This window comes from Maniola jurtina, chromosome 22 (assembly GCF_905333055.1).
Source record: "Maniola jurtina chromosome 22, ilManJurt1.1, whole genome shotgun sequence".
NCBI lineage: Eukaryota > Metazoa > Arthropoda > Insecta > Lepidoptera > Nymphalidae > Maniola > Maniola jurtina.
In genome coordinates this window covers 5,977,249-5,997,898 of record NC_060050.1, presented here as the reverse complement: position 1 = coordinate 5,997,898, position 20,650 = coordinate 5,977,249, and the positions used below count along the sequence as shown (strand labels likewise).

The following is a 20,650-nucleotide window of genomic DNA, read 5'->3' as shown; positions in this document are numbered from 1 at the left end:
CGGGAAGCTCATCGTGTTTTCAGAGAGGTCGTCAAACTTTTATAAAATTGTACCTACCTACCTACTTACTGAATATACACCGCGTATCATAACGTAAATAAAGTAAATAAACGAATGTAAATACAGCTATACCGATCTTTGCACAATATTTGCTTCGTGTTTATTTTGTTTAACCCCCGACCCAAAAAGAGGGGTGTGATAAGTTGGACGTGTGTATCTGTGTATCGGTGTATCTGTGTATCTGTCTGTGGCATCGTAGCTCCTAAACGAATGAAACGATTTTAATTCTTAACTCAAGTCATCATTTCACAAACTTTACGATATAAAAGCGAACATCTTGCAAGTAGATACCCAAGTAAAATATCCTTTATACCTAAACACAACTTGGAATCGTCGCTCCCACGATCTAAATATCAAATGCCAATCAATCATAATTAAACAAAACAAAGATTAGTACAACAGCTCCGTTTAGATTACAGATTAAAATCAAAGATATCAAACCCGACACTGATTATGATGGACATCATAAATGCACCACAAAACGCAAGGACGTCCAAAAATATTTTGATGTTCGTTTCAAGTGACTTTTGTATTTCGCGATAAGTCTCCATCAATTTTATAGTCGTAAGAATTATTAATTATTATTATTTCTTACGACAATCAGTACGCAGTAGTTTTACCATGCATTCGATAAAATATGGACTACATGCTAAGTACAAAAATGTTTGTAAGTGTTGCTTTCCCAAAGGTGTGTAAATCTCGCCCTAATATCTACCTATACAGAATATACATGTGTGACTCACACAAGCGTTCGAATTTGTCTTCAATTTTTACAAGATAAAGTTGAAAACTAAAACCACTCGAAACAATAGCAAAAAAAAAAAAAAAATTTGGAGACCCCCACCTTTTTTCATGTAACATCCGTTTTTTCCTATAAAATGTAGCTTATGTCCCCCGGACCTTTACGACGAATCGATTGACACCTCATTCATCAAAATCGGCCCAGTAGTTTAGGCGCTACGGTGGAACACACAGAATCTGGATACAAACATACATACATACATAGACTGCTAAAATCATAACCCTTCCTTTTGGCTTTGCCGCAGTCGGGTAAAAATATAAATGTTAAGAGCTTTGCCTATCTGGAGTTTATATCTTTGGTTTCTGTTAGGACTATTGAGTTTCACTTATGGTAACCCTTCACGAAGCTATAGGCAGCTTCCCTGCAGACGACGGCGCGCGGCGACTCCGCGCTATTCGTTTTGCTCCCCGAAGGCCGCCCAGTTCGATCGTCTCGCCACACCACATCGGATATGTGTCACTATAACACTACGCGCATACGTCTGCTTCCCTTCGCATAACCTTCAGACGAGACGGGGACGCGGCATTCAAAATAAAACAACGCTCCAATTTTATTCACCAAGTAAATAATGTCTTTTAAGCTTAATTGCTTGCGTAATTTGATATGAATAAACGCATTCATAAAAAAACTGTTATCAAAAAAAGCGGCCGCAACATGCGCGTGCAACTTTGTAAATCTCAATAAGAGATACGGCGATAATTGAATGCACTCTGTAGTAAATATTTTCGTGATCAAGTCCGAGGTCAGACGCTCGAGTCGAGTATTGAATAGTGAGCATCAAACCTCACGTGTCCTTGATTGAGGTTCAAGGCGAGACGAAGGTGCGTAGCCGCCACGAAATTTCGTATCACGAAGGTTTACGACCGGTTTGGCAATCCATTATCATACTAATAGGATGGTTTTAGCCAGTTAACCAGTCGGCGCATCGATAAGCCTTCGGTGTAAACAACACAGGTGGGTTGATTCAATGAAATTGGTATGATTGTCGAGAACGCGCCCAAAATAACTGGCCGCTAAAACAACTGTTTTCTTTCACATGGATCACGTGAGGTAACCTTTACTTGACGAATAAATGATTTATATTATGGGCATATACTCGTAAATCATTTTTTGTTTGCTAGTGCATAAGAAGTTTGTAAGGGCAGACTACCGATGCCTATAATAAGTACAAGTTTTACTCGTCTTAGGGGTCAGAGACTTAACCTAATACTTCTGCTGTATCTTTAACATCAGAACAATAAATAATTATTATCTATAGTGCCATATTATGAGAAACAAATAAGATTGATATTGTATTTCAATTTGCCTACCTTTATGAACAAAGAAGTGCGTGCTGTAAAATCGCATGCGGAAGCATTCGTACTAGTATAGGTACTCGAAGGTGTCAGATTCTCCACCTAGGCTCATTGTTCCCATTTGGATCCCGTTTCCCAACTTTCCTGTTTGCTGAGGGTTTCGCATATAGAAGTAACTGTGAACTAACAGTAAATGGCTGTTATGCAACGTTATATTAAATTTCAAGTTTACTAACTTTTACGGCCTTTTTAGAGTTCCGTACCTCAAAAGGAAAAACGGAACCCTTATAGGATCACTTTGTTGTCTGTCTGTCTATCTATCTGTCTGTCCGTCTGACCGTGTGTCCGTCCGTCCGTCCCCGTCTGTCCGTCGTGTCTGTCAAGAAAACCTATAGGGTACTTTCCGTTGACCTAGAATCATGAAATTTGGCAGGTAGGTAGGTCTTATAGCACAAGTACAGAAATAAATCTGAAAACCGCGAATTTGTGATTACATCATTAAAAAAAATTAAAATGTGTTTCAATTTTCAAAGTAAGAAACTATACCATGTGGGGTATCATATGAAAGGGCTTTGCGTATACATTCTAAAACAGATTTTTTATTTATTTTTATGTGTTATAGTTTTTGATTTATCGTGCAAAATGTTGGAAAAAATACCCGAGTACAGAACCCTCAGTGCGCGAGCCTGACTCGCACTTGGCCGGTTTTTTGAGTTAAACATTCTTATTGTTGAAAAATGTCATAGATACAGTATGTTTCCTATAGTCCATACTCCATAAACGTTCCTATGTACATTATCAAAACTCTACATTAGAGACGTTATTTTTTAGTTCTATGTATTATATCTTTATTCTGTTCAGCTGCGGTGTTAGGGTTTTTGGACGTTTTAGAGTTGTTCGTTAGCATCTTTATACCTAAACATTTTCACGTAACTTACAAAAGTGAAAGAAACACGAAGAATTAATATCCCTGCTTACTTCATATGAAAACAAAATTGAATTGAATATTCTTATTCAGCAGAATATTCGAAAGGAAGAAACGTCGACTAACTATATACTATATACTTAGTACTAGATATACTTAGTAAGTACAAAAGAAGCGCCTTTACAAATGCGCCTATGTTAAAAGAAAAGTTTGCAGCAAAACCAAGTTTCATATTTTCGCATTCACAATCATTTCACAATAGGAATAAATTCAAATCAAAATCATATCACCGCATTTTTTACTAACCCAGGACGTGTCCTGCCCGACAGCTGCTATAATATTTAGGAGTCTTTAGACTTTTCTTTCTGCTTTATTTTCAAAAAGCCTTTATTCGCGAATTCGTCTGCATGGATTTAGGTTTTTATTTAAAATATCCTGTTGACATTTCTCAAAAACTGTTAGTGGGCTAGTTATTTACGAGTATCATAGCAATATATTATGTCAGTCCGTTTCTCCTTTTAAAGTATACTTATATCGAACTTAGGAAAAGTCTCCTATTTTTTTTATATCGTCTTTAGGGACTTTATGAAATTCGCAATGTTATTTGAACCCGCAGTTAACCTTACATATAAAATACTTAGTTCAGTAAGTAATTCACAGAAATGCGAATACCTAGGTAAGAAAAATAAAAGTTATAAATATAAGATTGTTTCTGCTAATGTTTAAAACGAAGCAATTTGCTTAGTTTACTTATTTACTGAATGCCTAAATAATTTCTTTAGTGCTTACTTAGATAGGAGCAAAACTAAGTTAAGAATATTACTCCGAAATTCACTATTAAAAAAAAAAACTGTAATGAATTAACACTGATACAAAATTAGGTAAGTATGGGTTGGTTAAAATATGGTTTACTTGCTAATTACTAGTTCTCTGCTTTAGCGGTGAAGGAAAACACTGAGCCAAAATTGTATGGAAATGTCAAATCATGTTTTCTCGTCCACCATATTATGTTAAATGTCAAAACAAAACACCGTTAACTTTTACTTAAAAAGTTACTCAGTTCTAAACCGCACATGTCCTGCCTATCGCCTTCTTGTCCTGTGTAGGTCTGGGATATGGAAACCCTGACCTAACCTAAACCTATATAACGCCTTCAGCGATAGGGGGCGACCCCTCGATCCAACCCTCTTTCATAACGAATTGAAATAATAATCCTTTTTGTGATATATCTGCTAATGTATGTATGTATTGAGTCTAGAAATATCACAATGGATTGTATAATAAGAATTTGTTTGCAAGGAGATGTGCTTTGAGGCCTTGTAGGCAAGAGGAAACGTGTGATGATCTTATCTTTATCATATTTTGTCTGTGTGAATGTAGTTTAAAGTTGTATTTATTTATTACACTACACTTTTTTAGGCTTGCTCACAGACATAGACAGGATCACTTTGTTGTCTGTCTATCTGTCCGTGTTCGACAGAGAGACAGACAACAAAGTGATCCTATAAGGGCCCCTTTTTTATTTTTTCAAACATGAAATTAAAAAACTCAGCATTCATCATAGTACCTACTTTATCATTATGTAGGGCAGTAACTATTAGTAATGATTGTCCCTCCGCTAAAGCTTTTTTCTAAAAGTCTTCACCTACGTAAGTACCTATGAGAATCTTCCTACACCTTTATTACAAGTAAATTAATATGGGTTAAGCTCTAGTGAACTTGCTATTTTATGCGGCTGATTCAACTTTTAATCTCTCGTCTTCAATGATTTTCTAATGGCATAGCATCATGTCGGGGTTTTATAAACTAGAACTAGTTTTCTTCCTATTTTTAACCTTAATGTACCAACCTACCTATACTTATTTATCTATACCTACTAATAAATAAAATTGGAGTGTCTGTCTGTAATTTCGAAATAACTACCTCATATTAAGCTCATATGGTTATTTGAACGATACCAACACTGAATCACACGTTTTTAAAATTTTGTCTGTCTGTCTGTCTGTCTGTCTGTCTGTCTGTCTGTCTGTCTGTCTGTTTGAAAAGGCTAATCTCCGGAACGGCTGAACCGATTTTGACGGGATTTTTACAGACATGTTGAGGATTGACCAGGGCGTAACATAGGCTACTTTTTTAACCGACTTTCAAAAAGCGAGTTGTGTTTTTCTACCTATGTACACCGAAATCTCAGAGATTTCTGAACCTATTTGCGTAATTTTTTTTTTAATCGATAGAGGAACTTTGCGACATTGTTTCATAAAAAATTTGGATTCCAACTCCTCAATCCTGATTCTGCAGGGGATCTGACCTATCCACGCGGGCGAAGCTGCGGGCATCAGCTAGTATTAAAATATATAAAAAAAATATGTCCACAAAAAGCTTTTGAACGAAAATATGAGGCTGCCATCTTTTACGATCCAGTTTATCAACTTGTTATGTTATAAAATTCTAATAAGAATTTGTTAGATAGGTTTTTCATTTGATTAAACTTCGGGCGAGTTCCAAGAAGGTTCGAAAAGTTCCCCTTGAAACTGTGGCGACCAACACCTGGCCTTTTTGACTTTCGACCAAGTGGGTGGCCATTGATTGGGACTGAACTTGTATAACATTATAACTTTATAAATCACTGGCGACCTGCCCCGGCTTCGCTTATTACAATATTCGTAGGGATCTCTAATTTTTATTAAAATAAAATATACCACTAAAGCATAATGTAGCTTTCTACTGGTGAAAGAATTTTCTTAATCGGTTCATTAGTTCCAGATATTACTTCCAACAAACAAACTTACAAAAACCTCTTTCTTTATAATATTAGTCCCGATAGATTTAGTATAAGTATAAAGGCAACGGACACGTAAACAAAATAAACCACCTGAAGTTGGTAACATTTTTAAGGTTCCTTACCCGAAAGGTACCACCGAGACCCTATTACTAAGTCTCCGTTATCCTTCCGTCCGTCCGTCTGTCTATCTGTCCGTCAGCGGGCTGTACCTACCTATCTCGTGAACTGTAATAGGTAGAGAGTTGAAATTTTAACAGAATGTGTATTTCTATCGCTGCCATAACAAAATTAACCTGGAATATAAATTTGACTTACGAAGTGTGAATTCATAGTTTGTACCTTGGTTACATCGATGCCAGGTTACTAAAGAAGCGATAGTAGCAAAAGCTTGCTAGCTAAGTATACTAAGTACCAAAAAAGGCAACCGGACGAACTTAAGAAAGGATATACTTACCTAGTGTTTAACCTTTTTGTAGGGGAGCATATTGTCGTGGCGCCAAAGAATCCCGACAACACATTATAAATTCGAATATATTAAATTAATAACCTAATACGACAAACCCCATGTCACTAAATGGCATCATATAAAAGCTATATAATATTTTATGTGGTACTTGCCTACCCCTTTCATGTCTCACATAAGTGAGTGCATAGTGGGTCTTTACTATTTATTTATAACTAAAGGATGCCCGCGGCTTTGCCCACGTGGATTACGGTTTTTCTAATCCCTTAGGAACTCTTTGATTTTCCGGGATAAAAAGAAGCCTATGTCCACCCCCCGGGATGTATCCCAAGTCTGCACCAAATTACATTAAAATCGGTTCAGCGGGTGGGCCGTGAAAACGTAGCACACAGACAGACACACTTTTTGGTTTTCCGGGATAAAAAGTTGTCTATGTCAATAACATGGACGTCAGCTACTTCGGTACCAAATTTCATACAAATCGGTTGAGCGAACGGGTCTTTAAGAATCCCGTGGGAACTCTTCGATTTTTCGGGATAAAAGTAGCCTATGTCCGTCCCCGGGATAGAAGTTAACCCTGCACCAAATTTCGTCAGAATCGGTTAAACTGTTGGGCCGTGAAAAGGTAGCAGACAGACAGACAGACAGACAGTATGGAAGTATGGATAATATTCATTATCATGGTCGAAATATTTGCAAAGCAACAGAATATACTCGTAAGTACCTACCTAGTACCTAAAGAGCAGCAATTTCATTTATCAACTAGCTGATGCCCGCAGCTTTGCCCGCGTGGATTGGTCAGATCCCCTGCAGCATCAGGATTGAGGAGTTGGACTCCAAATTTTTTATGAAACAATGTCGCAAAGTTCCTCTATCGATTAATAAAGAAATGACGAAAATCGGTTCAGAAATCTCGGAGATTTCGATGTACATAGGTAGAAAAACACAACTCCCTTTTTGAAAGTCGGTTAAAAAGTAGCCTATGTTACTCCCTGGTCAATTCTCTACTTGTCTGTGAAAATCCCGTCAAAATCGGTTCAGCCGTTCCCAAGATTAGCCTTTTCAAACAGACAGACAGACAGACAGACAGACAGACAGACAGACAGACAGACAGACAGACAGACAGACAGACAGACAGACAGACAAAAATTTTAAAAACGTGTGATTCGGTTATAGTATCGTTCAAATAACCATATGACCTTAATATGCGGTAATTATTTCGAAATTACAGACAGACACTCCAATTTTATTTATTAGTATAGATTTTCTCGATAAATAGTCATGGATGTTTAGATCAGACAGTTCAGATAAAAAAAAATAGAGACTGACGGTAATAAAAAAATCTGGGACTAACGATGAATGAATGGAAACCCAGTTTTTGTCACTATAATAAGATAATATATCTTCTCGGTAGGAAAGGCATTCCGAACCAGTGGTAGATTTAACGATTAAAAGTACTTGTAAAAGTCTAATTGAATAAAAATATTTTGAATTTGAACTATAATAAGAAGAAAAAAATTACTAAATTAATAACGAAGAAGCAAGCTTTGATTCGTCACAGGATATACCACAAAGCAAAGAGAACAGAATCGTTTAGTGAGACTCCCTGACTCGTCATCATCACCATTATTATCAGCCTGGAGTCTGTCACTGTTGAATACACTGGCCTTTTCTGAGCGCCAACTCTCCCTGCCGGACTGTTGGGTCAAATAAGAAGCGGCTGCTACAGATGCACGCGGAAAACATCCAAAAAGAAACGCGAACGAAAATGTGGATGATATTTTCGCCTGTTATCGGTTCGGCCTGAAAACTGCCTGTTTTTAAGTCCGAGACAAAGGATTCGCCGTTCACGCAGTCGAAAAACGAGAATGAGGCCGTCCTCGGAGATTTCTCAGCGTGAGTCTGGAGCTGGCTTTGCAATTTTTTCGCCTCAATATGCCGAATTTACGGCTTATATGTACTTGATACATCATTATTGATTACACTAAGTGTATCTGGATTCATCCTAACGTGCAGTTTCTAATAACTTCTATGCATTTGACCGAAGTAATGACCTAAATCCTTTTCGAGACTTTTACGATCTATAAATTGATAACTGAGTTTATTACCACTAAAATTTTAAAGACATGATATTATTATGACAAAAACTCTACATAAAATTGATAAACACTGGATAAACAACATTGAGGCTCAGGATCAGGGCATATTGCCGCAGAGTCGAAGCGCAGTGACACGTCATATCTAAAATTTTACAAACAGAAGATCAAGGGTATGTAAGTGTTATTTAAAAGTAAAAAGAGCTTTGCTCAGGTGAAATTCCTGAAAATTCTTTTTAGTAAGTCCACGTTATGGAGAAAATTTATATAAACAATTTTTGGTTTCTAGACCCAGCCCAGGACTTTCGAGTTAGCATCTATGTCGTCAGATGAGACGCTTGCCTCGAAAGTCCATCTTTAAGTTGTAGGTACATTGATATGTTAGTTAAATTACCCATTTATATGTAAGTATATAATTTATACATAGATGACAGTCAAACTTTAAAAGAAAAACTAAAAACGCTACAGTTGCGCCTATGAACTATAAAAAAACTTTACTTTAAAACATTTTGGAAAGGTCGCGCCACTAAGCTTCTGCCGCAATGTGCCTTTAGCTTAAAATTAACGAGGTTCTAAGAATGACGTACAAGACTATGAATAGAATATAATAGGTGCCCAAAAAAGTAGACTGGTACGGAAATATTTATTTACTTTAAATTGCAATTCCACAGATTATTTTATTTCTAGCATATTTTGGAACTTTAGTAGGTAAATAGGCAGGAAGGTATACCTTATATGTTATTTTAATGTATATTAATAGCTGCAAACGTTCAAGGTTAGTTTTATATGAGGGGATAAAAACAGCGCGACATGTTTCAAGTAGGTAAACTCCGTGCATCTCGATCTATAAACTGTATTAACTTCTTAAGTGAAGCGTATCGCAAATCTGAAATAATAGGTACTTCGTTGAATTATTATGTTACTAGGGGGTAGGTACTACTTATAATAATTTCTCAAAGATCATAGTATAGTATCATTGCGCTTTGATACTGTGAGGTAGGTACCTACTTCGGAGTCTGACGTGTTCCTAAATTTTTTTATTAGGCCTGCCTAATTCAATAGGTATCGATTTATTTAACTTCATCATTCTACTAAGACATTAGTCGATAGGCCCTTTAGAAAAGGAAGCGGACGTCTTCCACCAGGCTATCGTGGCTTTTTTATATAGAACTAGAGGATGCCCGCGACTTCGTCCGCGTGGATTCAGGTTTGTAAAGATCCCGTGGGAACTGTTTGATTTTCCGGGATGAAAAGTAGCCTATGTCCTTCCCCGGAATGTATCCTAAGTCTGTACAAAATTTCACTAAAATCGGTTCGGCGGTTGAGCCGTGAAAGCGTAGCAGACAGACAGACAGACACACTTTCGCATTTATAATATTAGTATGGAAGTATGGATAGAATAGAATAGATTTTTATTAAAATAAACTTTTACAAGTGTTTTTGAATCGTCAAATAATTTACCGCTGGTTCGGAATGCCGTTCCTACCGAGAAGAACCAGCAAGAAACTCGGCGGTTGCTCTTTTCAATTGTTCAATTTACAATGATATACACTATGATGAACAATAGATGGATAATGGACAGGAAACTTATTTATTAGGTAGGTACATCACATTAAATATTCTATTTCATTTAGGTATCAGGCGGCACGGCAGTGCCCCCGCCAAGACGAGCCAAACGGCGGCCGGGGCGCTACGTACCTTTTTCTCGAAGTGTTTCGCCGTATTTTCGACCCGTCATAACTTCGGTCTGGATGACGCTAGAAAGCTGAAATTTTCAGTATAAGGTGTCCTCAGCAAATTTACCAAATATACCAAGTATCAAATATCTAGCTTTTATGGTTACAGATTTATTGATACCTAAAATACGCCGATTTCGTATCCGGCCAAGCCGTCCTTTTTTAACCAAGATTTAGGGTTTGTAAAATCAGAGCTTGTAATTAGAGTTATTTGTTCTTTATTGTTATAAATGTGATATACTCAAGAGCATTTAAGAGCTATATACTTTGGACTTGGGATAGGTCCCATGGGCAGTGCAATTCTAAGCTCAGCTAGGGGCTTGGCTCTACTAGAGATCTCATAACTTTTTAACAGTGAAAGCATTATGAACTTGTGAGTCTTGGCAACATTTTACATGAAATGTTTTTGGTGGGTTATCATTTCGCAATACGAATATACATAAAATTAAATTCTTTATTTTCTCGTTAAGGCTGTAATTTTCTGGCTTCCTTCCACGTTTTCAATTACTACGCTAGCAACAAATCATCAATAATTTCGATTTGATCGTGTACTTTTCAAACCAACCACTCGCATAAGAACGATACGCACACAGGCTTAGAACAAAATAGAAAAGACCGTGCAATAGGTCTGTATGTTGTAAAACCAGTAAAACTGTGTTTTATAATAAGGTTAACCTACGTTCTTTTGATGAAGAGCTTATTTTTTTGGTAGGGAGATATATTTTTATGAAAATGTAAAATTGTGATAGGATAATTTCAATTTATTATTAGGTAGGTACACAATATATTATACGTTTCTAATATGAACCCATTACCTCTTGAAATCTATACTTACTACCTATTTGTGGGACTGATCGTAAAAGGACATTGGACACTTTAGCATAGCAGACATTGTTGTCAGCATGAAAGTTAGCACTTTTATTTACATTTTAACAGTTTTAACTACTCTTTCCTGTTCTAAATAAAATGGATTGTATGTTTTAGTTTTCACCATCAAATGAATGCCATTTGTAATCCTATATAGTATACAAACAGGATTTCTAATGAATACCTTAAGAGGGCTCTCTCCGTCACTCGTTTCATACAATCGTAGTTCCAATTTCATTTGAATATTAAGCAACCAAAGTCCATGAAATTTTGCAGACATATTCTAGAAACTAATATCTATGTCAGTGGTTTTCCAGATTTCTGTTAAAATATTCGGTTTCAAAGTTACGCGGTCTTAAAAAATTTCATACAAATCTTTGAGCCCCTGTAATTTTAAAACTACATATTTTTAGAAAAATCTAAAACACCACAGACGCAGATATTAGTTTCTAGAATATGTCTGCAAAATTTCATGGACTTTGGTTGCTTAATATTCAAATGAAATTGGAACTACGATTGTATGAAAGGAGTGACGGAGAGAGCCCTGTTAATTGATTTATAAGAGATAATTGTTAAATCATTAAAAACAGTCAACATTTTTAAAAAGCCACCCTACTATTATTATCATACAGCCGACTTATCCAGGTATCGAACTTATAGAGAGTGAAGTATTTCTCAGGTCAATGTTATTTTCTTTTTGTAAATAACTGTAATTCTCCTATTAATTAAATAAATAATTCTTATTACGACAACGATGTTTATATAATTACATCAATTATAGGTAAATATGCCTACTGTTCATATTACATTAACCTGTTATTTATATACCTACTGCGTACAATAATTAATTTTAAAAATAGTAAGTATTATTATTATGTACTATGTAGGTATGTGGTATAAGCATCGATGGCATAACTAGGTAATAATATGAGCCGTTAGCGAAAACCGCTGAATTGAATTCGTATCAATATCCTATTTAGTGAGTTATTCACTATTCCTATTCAGTTAGTGATTTAGTGTAAAATCAATGAGATTTTAAAATCTCATTGATGCTTCAAACTTCAAGCTAGATTCCTTTTAGCTTTGGTTTTTAACCCCCGACCCAAAAAGAGGGGTGTTATAAGTTTGACGTGTGTATCTGTGTGTCTGTGTATCTGTGTATCTGTCTGTGGCATCGTAGCGCCTAAACGAATGAACCGATTTTAATTTAGTTTTTTTTTGTTTGAAAGGTGTCTTGATCGAGAGTGTTCTTAGCTATAATCTAAAAAAATTGGTTCAGCCGTTTAAGAGTTATCAGCTCTTTTCTAATTTTCTTGTAGAAAAGAAGGTTAGATAACCGTTAGGTTCATAATATTATGTCAATAGACAAAGGTCAAGCTGCCAAGATGAACGTTGCCTAAATACATAATTATTTATTTCAAAATGATGTTTTGGAAAACTCAGATACTTTGGATCGTCGGGGGTGTTATAAATTTTTAATTTACACTTGTTATCCAATCTATTTTCAGATTTTTACTTCACATTATTTTCAACTGACCAATCATTGGCTGACAGCATATTTGGGGTTCCAACTTTCAAGGTGCAAGAATAGTGACCGAAAAATGCAGCACTGCGTACCCTCGCTAGGGTGTAAGATGGACGATTTCCAGCGAGTTTCTGCATATCCGATGATAGTCGAATACAAATGGCCAGGCTTGGCATTGTTTTATATAAACGTTTTAAAAAAAGGAATAACAGTGAGTAAATATAAGTTCGAAAGTTAAAAAATAGTTTTTTTTTTCAACCCTGCAAAACTGCTTTTGCCACTGCAAAAGACCGTACACCTACCTAATGTAAGGTTATTTATAAAAATTGATTTGAGTTGTCAAAAATAATATAAAATTATTAATTTATCTAATGCAGGTAGTTTGATAAAATCGATATTTGGCTCATTCGATGTCATACAATCTGTTGCTAGGAGGCCAAAAAGATTGAACTTGCATAAATACGGGTGTTTCGAAGGTTTTAGTTTAGTCTCCTTCCGAGATTCGGAGCGATATCGCATATTTTCGGTATTTGGATTGTGAACTGAATAATTAGATGTTGTGATAGCGATCACGCTCTAATTAAATTATTTATTTTGGCATTAGTTTGTTTAGATTAAAACTCTTGGATAACCTCTACACATTGAACTTGTGTTTTTTGTGTTGGTTTGAGAGGACATTCCAATAATTCGATAAAATATTTAAATAATACCTGCTTTTCTGAATGACGCCAATAATTCAGAAGTGGGATGTGTCTCACGTTGCCTTCATTTCGCTTTGGTATCTTTTTCAAAACAACCCACATTTGATAATTTTTTTTAATGAGTTCGGTGGTTTTGGTGATTAAAATTTTAAGTTTTTTTTAAAGAATTTAATCTTTTGTGAAGTGGAAAGTAATTTGCAATAAGTGGTTCAGATTTTGTATACATCGAATGAGAAGTTAGTCGTTTGGATTTATTGTTGACTTGATATTAAAACTGAGAGTTCGGCAGTTCAAGGGTAGGTTTTAATGATTTGACGGAGGGCAGGATAGCCCATGATTTGGATTTGACTTAGGGCAAGGTAGCCCGCGACTGACATGAGAAGATTGATTAGAAACACGAGGACGTGTTAAATTCAGGACGGCCGAACTGTAAGGTTATTTATAAAAATTGATTTGAGTTGTCAAAAATAATATAAAATTATTAATTTATCTAATGCAGGTAGTTTGATAAAATCGATATTTGGCTCATTCGATGTCATACAATCTGTTGCTAGGAGGCCAACAAGATTGAACTTGCATAAATACGGGTGTTTCGAAGGTTTTAGTTTAGTCTCCTTCTGAGATTCGGAGCGATATCGCATATTTTCGGTATTTGGATTGTGAACTGAATAATTAGATGTTGTGATAGCAATCACGCTCTAATTAAATTATTTATTTTGGCATTAGTTTGTTTAGATTAAAACTCTCCGATAACCTCTACACATTGAACTTGTGTTTTTTGTGTTGGTTTGAGAGGACATTCCAATAATTCGATAAAATATTTAAATAATACCTGCTTTTCTGAGTGACGCCAATAACAAGATATGTGAAATTCCTTGCAACAGAACATAATTAAACTTTAAGACTTAAAAAATCAGTAAATATTTGTTTACAAGTTAAAACCTATTTTTCCCAAGAGCCAACCATGCATGCGGTAAAAACCTTGTTTTGTGAAAATCTTTGCAAGAATTCTGCAGTGGACTACAGAGTCCACTATAGAGAGCTATTGGGGTTAAAAACATAAAACTACGACGACGATACTATCATAATTCAAATAAAATACTAGTTAGTATTGTTAAGTACATACCTAAAGAAAAAATTAACCTTGAATCAGATAGAGCAGTCGATCGTTTGAATAAAAAACCGTGATGAACAAGTACCTACCTACTGAATATTGAACGATTCGGTTAACTAGGCGCACGAATTGCTTCTGGTGTGCAATGATGACGATGACGAATAATACGTGCATAGTGGTGCATAGGAAAGAAATGTACGAAATATATGCATGAGAGTTCCCATAATGATCTCAATTCTCAAAAGTGTGTGAGGCCAATTCGCACTTAAACGATGATGTATGTGCCAAGTATCGAACCTCGGAAGTCGGAACCCCTAACTAGGAGGCCGCTGGCCGACTACGACGTAGGGATGAAATTTTTACCATGGCAAAATTTGACTGACCAGAGGGCCTAGACAAAGTGGCATTCTATTAGCGATGTTGCTAGTAGGAAAATCGAAAAATGTATGGGACAACCACATCTAGTATTATCAGATCCACTCAGTAGATTAACAATAGGTACATATTTTTTCTATACTCAGTGAGTAAATCGCGGGCAAAATAGAGCATTATGAGAACTTTGCCCAATAGCGTTAAAAGTAAAAAGGTCAAGATCTTAAACCATTAACTTGGTGTAAAAGAAGTTATGAACTTTAAAGAAACCCTTTCAACCGTATCCCTCTACGGATGGACAGTTGATTTTCATAATTGTAATCGCATAAAATTGATGTCTGTAGACCATTAGATCGCGCATTTTTAATATCACTCTTCATTAGAAACCGTTGCTTGCGATAATCCATACTAATATTATAAATGCGAAAGTGTGTCTGTCTGTCTGCTACCTTTTCGTGACCCAACAGTTTAACCGATTCTGACGAAATTTGATACAGGGTTAGCTTATAATATCTCGGGCACGGACTTAGGCTACTTTTAGTCCCGGAAAGAGTTCCCACGGGATTTTTAAAAACCTAAATCCACGCGGACGAAGTCGCGGGCATCCTCTAGTAATTGTATAAATTATTATACAATTTAGGTGTATTATCTAATTATATCAAGATAAAAGAAAGCATTGTACACCTCTACAATCTCCGTCGATTTAAAAAACCCCAAAGTCAATCAAAATAATATCCATATAAATTATTATTTTAAAATATTTTAAATAAAAAAAGTCTTAGGAGATATTACACCGTGCTTTATTGCCTTTTCTGGGACAGAAGGGCTGGCTAATATTTTTATTTGCAAAGAATAAGCCTGGCATGAAGTTTAAGCTTTATTATTATATGTAGACGCACAATTGTACCATTTTCAATGATTAGAAACACAACTCAGCTGATATAAGATGACATAGATACTACCTGCAAAAAGTGTAGGTCGTAGACCGTACGTACACACATCGATATATAATAGAATGTACTAATTCTTTATCGAAGAGGTTGTACTTACCTACTCAGTAAACACTATTTTCACTGAGGCTTTCATTCCTTTTGCGTTCTCACAGCGCCGAAATTCTTTGCCTCGGGCCAAAAGTCTAGTCTAAAGCAATACCTACCTATGCATATGCATAAGATTCGGAAGAGCATTCGGATTTTACTACCTAGCTATAGTACGGACTGTACAACATCAACAGCTGTTGATAGTTAGAGAAACTATGATATTCGTAGTTATATAAAAAGCTCCAAAAGCTTTTAAAGAATTACCTATTATGGGAACAAATGATATTCTAATCGGTTTATTTAATGCAAATTTTATTTTCACTTTCCGTTTTTATTTCCACATTTTCCAAAAGAATCTTGTTGGAGTTTGGAAAATTGTAAATTTCATATTATTCTTACTGGAACGGAAGCTATGTTATGTAGGTAACATTAGTTAATAACGATATGCTACTAATTAATACTAATGTAGGTATTATGTCAATATTCATGAATACTATCGATTTTATTACTACCTCAATTGAAATTTAAGATTACTAATCGACGATAAAATATTCTTATCTTATATTAATGTCTTTGACCGTTACATTTCATAACTACACCAAAATTCAACTTCCTATTTCAAAAAATATTGGCAGTCTGTACCTACTCAGTAGAGAATTCCGACAGAAGTGAAAAGTAAACTATGTAAAAACAGTGAGTTTTTTTTGGATAAAACTATCGGAACTCCAAACATTATTAACATTACCATGTCAATCAAATTTTTTACTCATCCCAAAATCGCCTGATTTTCACTTCAGTAATACCTACCAAGAAAACGCCTGCATATTCGTAAATGTAACCGATGGCTACAAAGTATTCCTTATGCATTCCGTTCCGGAACACTAAGAATTGTTAATCTAGTTCACGGTGCAAATTAAAAACAGAGCTTTCGTTTTATTCAACGTAAAAACAAAATTTAAAGCCTCTGAGTAGCCACGAGCGTTGTAACAGCGATTCCAAAACACGCAACAATGCTGTAACGTCTAATCAACGGAAGATATACAAGAAAAATATGCGTGAATAATGTATAGCATCCACCGACAGAAAAAGTTTAATGCTTTATGCTTTATGTACATGGAACCACTAATGTGCTGCAATTTTTAATCCTAAGTTTTTACACACACGAAATAGCACATTACTAAAATATCTAGTAAGTAAATAATTAAAACTTACGTGTTAAACTAGCTACCAAGTTTAATTGTAACGTTTACAAATTAAATGTTGTTTATTTCTTTCAAATTCCAGTTGTTTTATTTTCTTCACTAGATGCCCGCGACTTCGTCCGCGTGGATTTAGATTTTTAAAGATCCAGTGGGAACTGTTTGATTTTCCGGGATAAAAAGTTGCCTATGTCAATTACAGGGACGCAAGTTACCTCGGTACCAAATTTCATACAAATCACTTAAGCGAATGGGTATTTGGGAATCCCGTGGGTTTTGATTTTCCGGGATAAAAAGTAGGCTATATCCGTCTCCGGGATATAAGTTAACCGTGTACCAAAATTTCGTCAGAATCGGTTAAACCGTTGGGCCGTGAAAAGGTAGCAGACAAACATACAGACAGACACTTCCGCATTTATAATATTAAGTACAGATTATGTTATTTAGAAGCATATTACATTTACCGGCTTTTTGCTCAAACTTATCTTAATCGTAAACTTACCCAAAAGCTTTCCACGTAATGTGAAAAAAGGAAAACTCCCGGAAGAGACATAATTGTGCATTTAAATTCACTCCAAGACTGACAGGGGGTTCACGGTGCTGTTTTTATTGATACACTTTTTGTTTACTAACATCACAGTACATAGGAATTCCTTAGGCCGATAGTTGTGTCGTACTCGTGCCTACAGACCGACGCTCAGGGTTCGTGAGCTAGCGAATACCGACTGAGTAGTCTGCGACTCGTCCGCCCCTATATACCTACCTTACTACTTCTTGCTGAACGCTTATTTTCACGCTCTACATCCACAAACTAATAACCGTGGATCTTGGATACCAATCGACCACCAGGACGTGAGCAAAACGACTTTCTTTAATGACCAATAAAATTAATGTAAGGGCCCTCGTAAAAAAATTTAAATAGTAGATCAAGGCCGTACGCGTATATGCCTGTATAAGATCAATTATTGCTTGTTAAGTAATGGTCCCTTTTTATTAGGGTTCCGTAATAAAACAAGGAACCCTTATATTTTTGTCCAATCCATAGGTATATCTATCTACTCGTATGTGTGTCGCAGCCATTATTCAAAAACTAATAAAGTTGAAATACAAAATTGCTTGTACAGAACTTTGTTACCACTACTTAAACGTAAGTAATTGTATATTCTGATGAATAAATTGTTCCAGGGTTCCTCCTGAAATCTATCGTTTACGAAATAATAAAATTCATTCTTTTTTAAAATAAGTACCATATTGAAAAAACTGAAAAAGTCTTGGATAGTACTTCGTATGAAGTCTGAAGATCTTAAAAAATAATCACGTCTATTGTAACTTGTGAGATCTGAATATTGTGAGATAGGTTAGATAGGTAGCTAACTAACCAGCTCGTTGCGGTCGAAGCAATGTGAATTTCGAATAAACAGAATAAATAAATCAACAGTGAGCGAATAAATCCCAGGGCAAAAATAAGTTTGTTTCTTATATTTTTCTTTTTGACTATCAGACTATTATACATTATACTATATATAGCTCGATTACCACTCACTGACTGACTCATTGACATAATTGTTCTCCTAGAAAGAGACGGAAAATGATATAATGATGTAGGGGAGTTGTGTTCGGATTCGGGAACCCTCTGGGGAAAAATTATGACATTTCAGAAAAACAAGATGGCGGCCGATGTGATTTTTGCACCTCCGTTGTTTTCTAACCGATTTCGTTGAATTTTGCAAACTTTGAAGAAAGTAGTAAACGGTTAATAGAAAATTTAGAAAAAATTGGAAAAACAAGATGGCGGCCGAGCCGCAGCGTTTTGAAAATTTTGATTTTTCGACCCCGAACCGCGGCGCCACAGATCCGAGACGGGGTAGTCGAGGATAATTATTTTTTCGTGTTTCGCCCACAATTATCCTGTATTTTGACAGAATGGGAGTGATATTTAAAAATTCAAGATGGCGGCTGTCATGGCGGCCGTTATGTTAGAGGTACGAAAAAACGCAATTTTAAAATTCGAATATCTCAAAGTTGGCAACATCAGAGCGATTCGGCTTCTATGAAACGATTGTACGTACAGGCTCGAGGTATAGTTTGCAGGAAAAAAATTACCCCATTTTTAGGGAAATTTCAAGATTTTCGGGAAATTGTAAAAAATCGAAATACGCACTTTTAGCAAAATCCGAGTATGAGCGATTATGTGTTTTGCTCGTGCAAATGACATTTAGGTACTTTTGTTACCAGAGACTGGCAACACTGGAATTTATCAAAGTAAAAGTGATTTTCGACACGGTCTTTTTCACGGTATCCCCTTTCGCGTGGGTGCGAGCGAGAGGCAAGATTGAAACGTCATCGGAAGCGGTATATCCTGTAGTTAATAGGAAAATTATGAAACCGTGTAAAATCTTTCTGTGAAACGAGTTGGCGGCCATTTTGTATTTTTTTTAATTTTTCGAAATTTTGATCACGTTTTTGAGGCAGTTGGCAACATTTTGGAAAGTCGACATGTATCAATCGATTGTGTGGCTCAACCAGCAGTATCGAAATATGTAAACAGTGTTGCCACATTTGGGGAAATTTTCGAGATTTTCCCCAAAAACTCCTCCTGTAAAATTTTGTATGAAATTTTTTTTTTCACTGATGGTTTCGTATAGAAAACAAAAAAAAAATCGAGGAAAAATTTGGAAATAGCTGATGATCGAGGATGTCGGAGACGGGTGAAGGGTCCGCTCAAGGTATTGAAGATAGGTGGGGGGTGCTCGACCAAATGTCATTCATGACGTCATCCAATTGCCAAAAAGCTGAAAAAAAATTCAAAATGGCGAAGAAAAAATGGCCGCCATACAAATTTTGCCGGTCTCCAGCTCGGAGGGTATCAAAGATGGAAGTGTGGTTTCTTGGCAAAAGAGGATCAGGATCCGAAGGTCTACTCGATGAGTAGAAAAAAAATTCAAAATGGCGGAATTTAATTTTCCATACATTTTGTATGGCGAATATTGAATGTCTCATTCTCCTAGAAAGAGACAGAAAACGATACATTGATGTGTTAGAGATATGTTTGGATGCGCGATATGAGTAGGGGAAAATTATGACATTTCAGAAAAACAAGATGGCGACCGACGTGATTTTTGCAACTCTTTTGTTTTCCAACCGATTTCGTTGAAACTCGCAATCTTTGAAGAATGTACTAAACGATTAATAGAAAAAGTGGAAAATTTTGGAAAAACAAGATGGCCGCCGTACAAATTTCGTCGGTGTCTATCTCAGAGTCTATAAAAGATGGAAGAGTGGTTTCTTGGCAAAAGATGATCAGGGTCCGAAGGTCTACTCGGTGGAACAAACTCTGCATGCTCGCGGACCACTTTAGTGGTCCGCGCACCCACGCACCCTACTTTATTAGCCTCAACTACCCCGTTATTACAAAAAATGATATGGATGTCGTTTTCAGAGTTTTCCAGGGTGCTAATTTTGATAATGACATTTATTTTAAAATCCATGATGGCGGACATGCACTTTCTAAGAATCAAATTGATATAGGTGTCGTTTTATGGGGTTTTTTGGGGTAATTTGTGTATCATAATAAAAAAAATAGGTTTAATACAATATAGTAAAACCTAACCACGTCACGCGAGCTGCTTTAGCAGCTCGCGCACCGAGCAAAACACTAGTTATACTATATATA

General features: G+C 36.0%; 1 protein-coding gene across 1 annotated transcript in view; it reads right to left on the bottom strand.

Annotated features, from left to right (window-relative positions):
- Window positions 1–17,713, bottom strand: part of LOC123877070 (ecdysone 20-monooxygenase) — a 47,741-nt gene extending 30,028 nt beyond the window's left edge. Inside the window, exon 1 of the mRNA XM_045923578.1 lies at window positions 17,480–17,713. Coding sequence (XP_045779534.1) covers window positions 17,480–17,530 — 51 coding nt within the window. The 5' untranslated portion in view covers window positions 17,531–17,713. The remainder of the gene's footprint in view (window positions 1–17,479) is intronic.
- Between the last annotated feature and the right edge of the window lie 2,937 nt (window positions 17,714–20,650).